The 12,236-nt window shown below is 44.0% G+C and overlaps 1 protein-coding gene across 1 annotated transcript; it reads left to right on the plus strand.

Annotated features, from left to right (window-relative positions):
• Positions 1-3,170: 3,170 nt before the first annotated feature.
• LOC122552053 (C-X-C chemokine receptor type 2-like) lies at positions 3,171-8,086 on the plus strand. Its single transcript, XM_087989420.1, has one exon. It carries the CDS (start codon positions 3,171-3,173, stop codon positions 4,236-4,238), a length of 1,068 nt encoding a protein of 355 aa, XP_087845546.1. The 3' UTR covers positions 4,239-8,086.
• Positions 8,087-12,236: the final 4,150 nt, after the last annotated feature.

Consider the following 12,236-nt stretch of genomic DNA (forward strand, 5'->3'; position numbering starts at 1 on the left):
CCCATAGTGTTAGGTGTATTAGTCAGGGGTAAATGTAGGGAAATTAATCTGGATGGGTTACTCTTCGGAGGGTCGGTGTGGACTTGTTGGGCTGAAGGGCCTGTTTCCACACTGTAGGGAATCTACGGCTCAGGCTTGGAGGGCCGAAGGGCCTGTTCCTGGGCTGTAAATTTTCTTTGTTCTAATCTAATATAACTCTACACACCCCTTAATTTACTGCTGTCCATGTGCTTGTCCAGCAGTCACTTAAATGTCCCTAATGTCTCCGATTCTACTACCATCACTCTCTAAGTAAAGAACCTACCTCTGACATCTCCCCATACCTTCCTCCAGTCACCTTAAAATATGACCCCTCGTGACAACCATTTCTGCCCTGGCGAAAGGTCTCTGGCTATCTACTCTATCTATCTATGCTCCTCATTACCTTGTACATCTTTATCAAGTCACCTCTCTTCCTCCTTCTCTCCAGTGTGAAAAGCCCTGGGTCACTCAACCTCTCTTCATAAGACAAGCCCTCCAATCTTCTCTGCACCCTCTCTAAAGCATTTACGTTCTTTCTATAATGAAGTGACCAGAACTGGACACAATATTCCTACTGTGGTCTAAGAGAGGTTTTGTAGAGCTGCAGCAAAACCTCAAAGCTCTTAAACTCAATTCCCATGTTAATGAAAGCCAACATACCAATCACCTTCTTAACAAACCCTATCAACGTGGGTAGCAACTTTGAGGGATCTATATAAATGGACCCCAAGATCATGCTGTTCCTCCACACTGCTGAGAATCCTGTCTTTAACCTTGTATTCGATCTTCCAAATGAATAATTTATCTAGGTCGAATTTCATCTGCCATTTCTCAGCCCAGCTCTGCATTCTGTCAATGCTTTGTTGTAACCTGCAACAACTTGGCACGATCTACATCACCACCGACTTTTGTGTAATCAGCAAACCTACTAACCTACCCTTCTACTACTTCATCCATATTTATTTATAGAAACTACAAACAGCAGAGACCCAAGGACAGATCCCTGTGGGATACCACTGGTCACCGAACTCCAGGCGGAATATTTTCCATCTACTACTACTCACTGTCTTCCTTTGGCCAGCCAATTCTGTATCCAGACAGCCTGAACTTATTGCTGCTACATTTCTCTCCAAAGAGTATATGTTGGACCTTTACTTTCCCCAGCTCCATTTTGAATGCAGACAAAGGTGGGTACTGCAGATGCTGGAGAGCCAAGATTAGAGTAGTGCTGGAAAAGTAGGCAGCATCCGAGGAGCAGGAAATCGATGTTTCAGGCAAAAGCCCTTCATCATTCCTGATGCTGCCTGACCTGCTGTGCTTTTCCAGCACCACTCTAATCTTGACCCCTTTTTGAATGCACCCCCAACCCCCCCCCCCCCCCCCCCCCCCCCCCCCCCCCCACTGTAGACTTACCTACAAGGAGCTATTCCCAGTAAACCTTGGCCAGATGTGGCTTTATTTTAGTAAAATTTGCTTTCCCTCAATTCACAGCCTTTTTTTTGCAGGCTTTCGTTTTCCTTGCCTATAACAAATTTGAACCATACTGTGGCGTGGTCACTAATGCTAAAATGTTTCCCACTGCCACAGTGAACACCTGTCCAACTTCTGTCCCCAAAACCAGACCAGCACTGTGCCATCACTTGCTGGGCCTTGTACATATTAATACAAAAACCTCCCTGGATACATTTCAAGAAATCCACCTCTGACCAACCCTTAACACCATGAATATCCCAATTTATGTTGAGAAAGTTGAAATCCCCCAGTATAATTACTCAATTATTACTCTTACACACTTCTATGCGCTGTCTATATATTTGCTCCTCTATTTCCCACTGACTCTTTGAGGACCTATAATACACTCCCACTAAAGTAACTACCCCCTTAACATTCCTAAGTTCTACCCACAAAGTCTCATTTGAGGACTCTTTGTTGCAGTAATTGACTTCTTAATTCATTGTGCTACACCATCATTGTTTTTACATCCTCCTTTATCTTGTCTAAAGGTCTGCTACCCTGGAATGTTGAGTTGCCGCTTCAGCCCTTCCCTCAACTATATTTCTTTGATGGTAACAACAACACACTTCCATGAGTCAATCCACATTCATAAAACATCAGTCTTACCTGCTACACTTCTAGCGTTAAAGTAAAGACCATCCAGCCTTGCTTTACTCTTTTGACACTCAACAGAGTTGAATTTACTCTGACTTGATTCTTTTGCTGTAGCATGATGTGTTTGGATATATTTTATTTTGGACTTTTGAAAGAGTGAGCTAGTTGAGCAGTCTGTACTCTGCCTACTATGAACACCACAGAATATGCTGTTTGACATGATCAATCAATCTTTGGGTCATTTGGTCTGTACCTGGCATTGCACTGGCAGTGGCATTGTGGGAGAGGCATTGTTTTTTTGGATTGATGGTAGCATCCCATTTGTGAAAAATATCATTTGCATCGCAAAAGTAGCAGCATGAAATGGTTTCTTCAACCTCTCCATTTTTTTTTTGGTATCTTGCTTTTCCAGAGTCAATGCTGCTGGGTTCTCCATTCCTTCCACAACCAGCCTACCTTCACCAGTCAATATAGAAGTTGTGATTCATTAAGCTCCATGCATAATTAGATTGGCCTTAAAACAAAATCTGTAAATATGGTCCAAGCCATTTGCTTACATCCAACTTTCACAGAGAAATTGAGTGCATCAAATTTATCCTTCAGTCCAGGGTGTCATGAGCAGATCAAAGTTTATCGCATATTGTGCAAATTGCAAACAAATAAATAGCTGACATTAAAAGTGCCCAGTCTTGTTTAAATTATTCTGAAAAGAAAAAGTATCTCAAAAATATTTTTAAAAGGTTCTGGAAGATGTTTCATGCTGCTATGATGCAATGGCTTTGTGAGTTGAATTTTCTGCTAATGTCATGCTTTGAGGAGAGTAGGAGAGGAAAATCTATCCACACTGTTCCTGACTTCAGATCTTGCTGTAACCATTCAATGATTCTATGTTGTCGACATAAAATGCTTATGATTCTGAAGTAATTTGTTGCAATACGTCTCCCAATTTCGAGTGTATCTGCCTTAAGTAACTGTGGAAATCCGATATCATTGTCTGACTTTCTTATCATTTATGTATCTACACCTTACTTTTTCAGAAAATGGATGCAATAAAGATAAAGGTGGATGATTTTCCTGATATTTTCGAAAACTACACGAATTTTGAGAACGACACTTCTGTTCCCAATGTGTCACCTTGTCTACCATTCATTAACAGTCATTCCAACAATGTTGTAATTGCTGTTTTCAATAGCCTGGTGTGCTTCCTCGCTGTGACAGGGAATATTATTGTAATGATTGTCCTACTTTATAATCGACGGACCATCTCATCCACAGACATCTACCTGCTTCATCTGGCAGTGGCTGATCTGCTCTTTGCCGTGACCTTGCCTTTTTGGGCAGTGGATGCCGTATCCGGCTGGGTGTTTGGTGATACCATGTGTAAAATTATCAGCATGTTACAGGAGATTAACTTCTACAGTGGGATTTTATTGCTGGCTTGTATTAGTATTGATCGGTATCTGTCCATTGTCCATGCCACATTAGCCCACAAACAGAAGAGACCATTTCTAATTAAGCTAGTTTGTGCTACTGTTTGGGGGTTAGCCATTGCTTTGTCTTTGCCTATTCTGTTCAAAGGTGAATATCAACCAAAGGGCTTCAACAGAATTATATGTCATGAGCTGCTTGATGGTGCATCAGCTGAAAAATGGAGAGTGATCACTAGGCTTTTGAGGCATTTCATTGGATTTCTTATCCCATTGGCTGTCATGGTTTTTTGCTACAGTGTGACAATTTGGAAACTGTGTCAAACTAGGGGATTTCTGAAACATAAAGCCATGAAAGTTATCATAGTGGTGGTGTTGGCTTTTCTCATTTGTTGGTTCCCACACAATATTACTGTGTTCATTGACACACTGATGAGAGGTAAACTCATTGCTGAGACTTGTAACTTCCGCAATAATGTTGACCAGGCTCTGTCTGCAACTCAAATCTTGGGTTTTCTGCACAGTTGCATTAATCCAATCTTATACGCATTCATTGGGGTGAAATTCAGGAGTAACCTGATCAAACTCTTAGTTTCAAAAGGAATCATTGAACAAAGTGAAACATCACATGAAAGATCGGTACCCATCTCTGCCTCTGAATTCACTTCAGTCAACATATAGACTCTTTAGTGGCTGGATTATGGTTAACCCACTCCTACCACCTGTCACAAAGTTGGTCCTTTTTTTTCTAAAATACAGTGAAGAAATTCCTTTTCTCAAAAATACAGTGTCCTTGGTTTTTTACAGAGGAGTAATAAAATGCTCTTGGTTCCGATTAGACTGGTTTGGGAAAGAGATCAAAGGGTTTTGAGAGGCCTTTTTGTTTATATGTAAACAGATGAGACTTCAGGCCAAAGTGGTCATGTTTTAGAAGTCACCTGTACAATGAAAGGGGAGTGGTCAGCTCTCTAGCTGAGCAGTTCAGTCCAGAACTAGTTAGGAGTTCAATAGTGAGCTGTGTGGAAACAGGTTGCTAAAAAATCTCTCTCTCTCTGCCCTTCTAACTTCAACCTGTACATATCTGTTCCTTTTTTGTACTGTGTTTTAAGGGGCATTACTTAGTGGGACTGTTGTGTTTATTCAGAACAGCATAATTAAGTCTAGTTTGGATAGACTGAGTTTTGTAGAGGTTCTTTGTTTTTCATTGTGTAATTTTGTGAATAGATTTTTGTCTGTTTTAAAACCTGGTAGTCAACATCACTAACTTAATCTGGGTAATGGTCCCTATACACTTGCCAAAACAAATTGCAAAGTTATGGTCTGGGCTGCCTGCTTAAGCATATTTTGAGTAGTCTGGTCGAGTCCATAACACACCCCATGGGCATGGTTTCAGCAGACAGAGCACATAAATATGTGCCTTTCCCGCTCAATTGGTCCTGACTTGGTCCCCATAATAGGGTAAGTGGTGACCACTGAAAACAGCAGCCTGTCAACTTGAATGTTATTTTTAAAATATCAGCAATTGAACTTGTTGGCTTGCTAATTCAATCAAATAGTATATCAACCACGCGATAAAGCAAACTATTTTTTCCCAACTGTCACTAACCTTATCTCATCTGGGGGTGTCCCAAACCATCTCAGAGGCCCCAGCCCCGTACAGCTCAGTTCTATGTTCTTTTTGAAATCCACAATGGGGAGACCCACTGATTCAGCCTGTTCCTGCCCCATGGGGCTTATTTCTTCCTAATTTGACTCAATTGTTCTTCTCCCCTTCTCCAGCTCTTCTCACTTACATTCACAGTTCTTCTGACATTTATGTCAGTTTCAGAATTGCCAGTTTGCAAGTTTAAGCCACCTCCTCTTCACCATGGATGTGCAATCCCTTTACACATTCATCCTCTATGAGGAAGGTCTTAGGTCTCTCTGCTTCTTCCTTGAAAGAAGATCTTAACCATTCGCATCCACACCATCATCCTTTGCCTAGCCAAGCTCATTTTCACTTTAAGCTTCTCCTTTAACTCCTCTCACTTTCTTCAGAAAAAAGGTGTGGCCATAGGTCCCAATATGGGCCCCGATTATGCCTGTCCCTTTGTGGGATACATGGAACATTCTTTGTTTCAGTCCTACTGAGGTCCCTCTCCACAACTCTTTCATCAATGACAGCATTGGTGCTGCTTCCCTTTCTCACCTGGAATTATAAACATTTGTCAATTTTGCTTCCAATTTTCATCCTTCATCTGGTCCATATCTGGCTACTCCTTTCCCTTGCTTGACATTCCTTGTTTCCATTTCTGGAGATAGGCTGGCCCTAACAAACCCATTGACTCCCACAGCTACCTTGACTATATATTTTCATTACCCTACTTCTAGCAAAGATTCTATTCCATTCTTCCAGTTTCTCTGTCTCCGCTACTGTGCTCCTCAGGGCCCTTAACGGTGTCTGATCTATTTGCTGCACTTCTGTCCTCACCCCTTCTCTTCCCTCCCTTGGTCCTCACTACAACATTCATCCACATTTAAAAGTTGTTATTTCTGCCACCTCAAATAGGATGCCATGACCAGACAGGTATTCTCTGACCCTCCCTTATCAGCATTCCACTTGGAATGTTCCCTCCAGGACACCTTTGTCCACTCCTTCTCCATTCCCAATGCCTTCTTACACCCCCATAGCACTTTTCCATGTAATTGCAGAAAGTGGAAAGCCTGCCTGTTTATTTGCTCACTATTCTCACTATCCAACACTCCAGAAACACTTTCCAGGTCATACACTCAGAGAATCTAGTATTTTGTATTTTTTTTTATTTATTCGTGAGATGTGGATGTATCTGACTAGGCCAGCATTTATTGCCCACCTTAACTGCCCTCTGGCAATTAAGAGTCAAACACATAGTTGTGGGTCTGGATTCACATGTTGGCCAGACCAGGTAAGGATGGCAGATTTCCTTCCCTAAAGGACATTAGTGAACCAGATGGGTTTTCTAACAATCAATAATGGATTTATGGTCATCATTAGCCTCTTAATTCCAGATTGTTACTGAATCCAAATTCTACCATCTGTCGTCATGATGTGGAGGTGCCGAAGTTGGACTGGGGTGTACAAAGTTAAAAATCACACAACACCAGGTTATAGTCCAACAGGTTTATTTGGAAGCACTAGCTTTCCGAGCGCTGCACTTTCATCGGGTGGTTGTAGAGTATAAGATTGTAAGACACAGAATTTATAGCAAAAGTTTACAGTGTGATTTAACTGAAGTCTCTCATCGTTTAGAATGAACATGTTGGTTTCAGTTATTTCATATGTAAATCACAAAACATTTTACAGTTACATTCTCAAATGAACTTTAACAATTGGTGTCATGTTGGCCCAGATAATGCATTTAAGGTGTAAGCTGCCCTGTGTGAGACTGTCTGTGTCACAATGGTCAGACTGATTCTAATCTAAAAATGTTCCCCGGAACATTCGTCAAGCTTCTGATTAATAGTCTAGCGATTAATACCACTGTGCCATTGCTTTCCTTACAGTGTCATTTACACCCAACACAGACTGGGCACTGTTTTGCAGGTCTTCTATATTCTCTCCATAAACTGACTGCGGGTTTCTGGTTGTCTGCCACTTCAACATGGCACCAGATTCCCATTCCAATGTTTCTGTCTCAGGCCTGCTGCAGTGCTCCAGTGAAACTCAATGTAAGCTGGATGAACAACACCCCATCTTCTGCCTAGGTACTTGACAGACCCTGGGACACAGCACTGAATGTAACAATTTTAGGGTGTGAAACTTTCCTATATGTTCCTTACTCACCCCCAAACCCTCAAGTCTTGTTCTGTATGGGTTGCTCCCAACTCATATTCAACTATTCACATTTACTGCTAGCATCCAACTTTGAAACAGAGTTCTGAGGAACAGCCTGCCCTAAACGTGCTTTAATCTGGGATTTATTGCTCTTTTTCTGGAGGCTATTTTCAGTCCGATCAGCGCCCATTATTGAGCACTGACCCCGCTGAATCTGCTCTCATTCTTTTTCTATATCTCTTTCTCTATCACTCACAAGTCAAATAGATAACTGGATTAGAGTGGTGCTGGAAAAGCACAGCAGTTCAGGCAGCATCCGAGGAGCAGGAAAATCGACGTTTCAGGCAAAAGCCCTTCATCAGGAATAGATAAGGCAGGCCGCAGCATGTTTTTACACTGGATGTGGCTCTCAATGTCTGTTGTATTTGACTTTTATAACAGAGGTACAGTCAGTGGGTGAACAACCTGTCACCTCTCCAATCCCACTCTGCATAAAATTCTTTGTGATATAGATCATTTAACCAAATATGGTGACTACAATGCAAAATAAAGTAGGGTGGAGGACAAAGATCAGTTTACCTGAGCACAAGATTTCTGCTGAGAAATAGGTTAAAAATTTCTGAAGAATCAATTCCAGTTACTTATTGTTAACAAGCTCTGTTTAAGAAAAATAGAATTTTGTGTATATTCAGTTGCTTCTCAGATACTTTTAGCTGAATAAAATATGCTAATTTTGAATCCACTGATGATGAAATATGTTTTTATTGATGGCCTATTTTATCACTCTTCACAATAAGTGGCAATGCCTCAGTTACAGTTTGTAACTTTTACAATTAGGGCAGCTGTGGGTCATGGGTCGAAAGGTAACCATGGAAACAGAAGTCCTCATGAAAGAAGTCGCTTGGCCTGTGCTCACTTTTTGAAATTAATCCCACTGCTCCCTACCTGATCCCACAAGCCCTGCAAAATTTGCCTTTTCCATGATCCATCTTATTCCTTTTGCAAGTTATATTTGCTTCCACCACCCTTTCAGGCAGCGTGTTCCAGATCACAACTTGCTGCATAAAAAGATTATCCTCATTTACACACCATTGTTCTTTTCCCATCACATTACAATTGTGTTCTGATGATTTGTAATACTTCTGCCAATGGAAACAATTTCTCCTCATGACTTCAAATGCTTCAAATAATTCTCCCCTCAGACATCTCTGCTCTGAGGAGACCAATCTCAGGTTCTCCAGTCCCTGCACATAATTGAAGTCCCTATTTCTGCAACCATCCAAAAGTATCCCGTCTATCACTGTCTTCAGAACCTTAATGTCTTTCCAAAAGCATGATGTCCAGCTTTGGATACAATGTTCCTGCTACAGTGTAACAAGTGTTTTATAAAGTTTCGATATAACTTGTATTTGTGTTCTGTGCCTCTAGTTTTAAATCAAATGCCTTGTGTGTGTGTGTTGTAAAAGAGCATTCAGAGCCACTTAATAGATTTCTTTCCTAAATTTGAGTCTTTTTATTGTGGGTGTCACTAGCTGAGCCAACGTTTATTGCCCATCCTTAATTGTCCGAGAAGTGAAAGGTTTTCTGGGCCATTTCAGAGGGCAGTTAAGAGTCCACCACATTGCTATAGGTCTGGAGTCACATACAGGCCAGACCAGGTTACTAATGGCACACACCAACACCAGCCTCCCAGATTGCCTTGATCCATTACAAGTTGCCTACTGTCACAATAAGTCCACAGCAGTCACCATCTTCCTGTTCCTGCACTCATCCCTGAAAATCTGGACAATAAGGACACCAATATCAGATTCCTTTATATTGAATTTAGCTTCATCTTCAACACCATAATTCCAACAAAACTTATCTCCAAACTCCGAGATTTAGGAATCTGCTCCCCACTCTCTGCAACCGGATCCTTGACTTCCTGAACTGCAGAACACAATCAATAAGTATAGGCTTCAACACCTCCTCCACAACAATTCTCAACACTGATACCCTATAAGGCTGTGCACTCAGCCCCTTCCTATACTCCTTATACGCTCACGACTGTGTGGCCAAATTCAGCTCTAACTCCATTTCCAAATTGGCTGATGATACCACCCTAGTGGGTCGGATCTCAAACAACGGGAAGACAGAGTGCAGGAAAGAGATAGATAGCTTAGTATCATGGCATAACGAAAATAATCTTTCCCTCAATGTCAGGAAAATGAAGGAGCTGGTCATCGACTTCAGGAAGTACATGCCCCTGGAGGACATGCCCCTGTCTGCATCAGTTGTGCGAGGTGAAGGTGATTGACAGCTTTAAGTCCTAGGAGAAAGTGACGACTGTAGATATTGGAGATCAGAGTCGAAAAGTGTGGCACTGGAAAAGCACAGCTGGTCAGGCAGCATCCGAGAAGCAGGAGAGTCGATGCTTCGAACATAAGCTCTTCATCAGGAACGAGGGGGTGGCCCAAGGAGGCTGAGAGATAAATGGGACTGAGTTGTGGCTGGGGGCGGGGAAGGTAGCTGGGAACGCGATAGGTAGACAGAGGTAGGGGAGGTGATGGTAATAGGTCGGAAAGGAGGATGGAGCGGACAGGTGGGAAGGAAGATGGACAGATAGGACAGTTCAAGAGGGTGGTGCTAAGTTAGGAGGTTGGATCTGCGATAAGGTAGGAGGAGGGGAACTGAGGAAACTGGTGAAATCCACATTGATCCCATGTGGTTAGAGGGTCCAAAGGTGGAAGATAAGGCATTCTTTCTCCATGTTCCAGGTGGCTAGAGTTTTGTGTTGGAGGAGGCCCAGGACTTACATGGCCTTCGTGGAGTGGGAGGGGGAGTTAAAATGTTCAGCCAATGGGGTTGTTTAGTGCGAGTATCCCAGAAATGTTCTGTGAAACGTTCCGTAAGTTGACGTCCTGTCTCCCCAATGTAGAGAAGACCACACTGAGAGCAACGGTCACAGTAGATGATGTGTGTGGAAGTACAGGTAAATCTCTGCCGGATGTGGAAGGATCCTTTGGAGCCTTGGATGGAGGTGAGGGGGCAGGTGTGGGCACAGGTTTTGCACTTCTTGTGGTTGACTCTCCTGCTCCTCAGATGCTGCCTGACTGGCTGTGCTTTTCCAGCTCACACTTTTCGAGCTTGGACCTGACGAGGGAGTCCCGGAGGCAGTGGTCTTTTCGGAACGCTGATAGGGGAGGGGAGGGAAATATATCACTGGTGGTGGGGTCCGTTTGGAGGTGGCGGAAATGGCGGCGGATGATATGTTGTACATGGAGGTTGGTGGGGTGGTAGGTGAGGACCAGTGGGGTTCTGTCCTAGTGGCGGTTGGAGGGGCGGGGCTCAAGGGCGGAGGAGCGGGAAGTGGAAGAGATGCGGTGGAGGGCATCGTCGACTACGTCTGGCGGGAAATTGCGGTCCTTGAAGAAGGAGGCCATCTGGGTTGTACGGTTTTGGAACTGGTCCTCCTGGGAGCAGATGCGGTGGAGATGAAGGAATTGGGAGAATGGGATGGCGTTTTTACAGGGGGCAGGGTGGGAGGAGGTGTAGTCCAGGTAGCTGTGGGAATCGGTCAGTTTATAGTAAATGTCCGTGTCGATTCGGTCACCCGAGATAGAAATGGAAAAGTCTAGGAAGGGGAGGGAGGAGTCTTACATGGAGGTTGGTGGGGTGGTAGGTGAGGACCAGTGGGGACACTCCCTCGTCAGGTCCACACCCCCCACCAACCCAACCTCCACTCCCGGCACCTTCCCCTGCAACCGCAAGAAATGCAAAACTTGCGCCCACACCTCCCCCCTTACTTCCCTCCAAGACCCCAAGGGACACTTCCATATCCGCCACAAATTCACCTGCACTTCCACACACATCATCTATTGCATCCGCTGCACCCGATGTGGCCTCCTCTATATTGGGGAGACAGGCCGCCTACTTGTGGAACGTTTCAGAGAACACCTCTGGGACACCCGGACCAACCAACCCAACCACCCCGCAGCCCAACACTTTAGCTCCCCCTCCCACTCCACCAAGAATATGCAGGTCCTTGGACTCCTCCATCGCCAGACCATGGCAACACTACGGTTGGAGGAAGAGCACCTCATCTTCTGCCTGGGAACCCTCCAACCACAAGGGATGAACTCGGATTTCTCCAGTTTCCTCATTTCCCCTCCCCCCACCATGTCTCAGTCAAATCCCTCGAACTCAGCACCGCCTTCCTAACCTGCAATCATCTTCCTGACCTCTCTGCCCCCACCCCACTCCGGCCTATCACCCTCACCTTGACCTCCCTCCACCTATTGCATTTCCAACGCCCCTCCCCCAAGTCCCTCCTCCCTACCTTTTATCTTAGCCTGCTGGACACACTTTCCTCATTTCTGAAGAAGGGCTTATGCCCGAAACGTCGATTCTCCTGTTCCTTGGATGCTGCCTGACCTGCTGCGCTTTTCCAGCAACACATTTTCAGCTCTGATCTCCAGCATCTGCAGCCCTCACTTTCTCCTCGAGGGTTGTTAAGAAGGCATACAGTGTTTTGGCCTTTATTAATAGAGGGATTGAGTTCCGGAGTTGCTGCAGCTGTACGAAGCTCTATTACGGCCACACTTGGAATATTGTGTACAGTTCTGGTCACTGCATCATAAGAAGGATGTGGAAGCTTTGGAAAGAGTGCAGAGGACATTTACTAGGATGTTGCCTGGTATGGAGGGAATGTCTTACGAGGAAAGGCTGAGGGCCTTGAGACTGTTCTCGTTAGAGAGAAGAAGGTTGAGAGGTGTCTTAATAGAGACATACAAGATAATCAGAGGGTTAGATAGGGTGGACAGCGAGAGCTTTTTTCCAAGTATGGGGACGGCAAACACGAGGGGACACAACTTTAAAGTGAGGGGAGATAGGTATAAGACAGATGT

The sequence above is a fragment of the Chiloscyllium plagiosum genome, unplaced genomic scaffold, assembly GCF_037043375.1.
Source record: "Chiloscyllium plagiosum isolate Xiang-an unplaced genomic scaffold, Cpla_swu_hap1 HiC_scaffold_7, whole genome shotgun sequence".
Taxonomy (NCBI): domain Eukaryota; kingdom Metazoa; phylum Chordata; class Chondrichthyes; order Orectolobiformes; family Hemiscylliidae; genus Chiloscyllium; species Chiloscyllium plagiosum.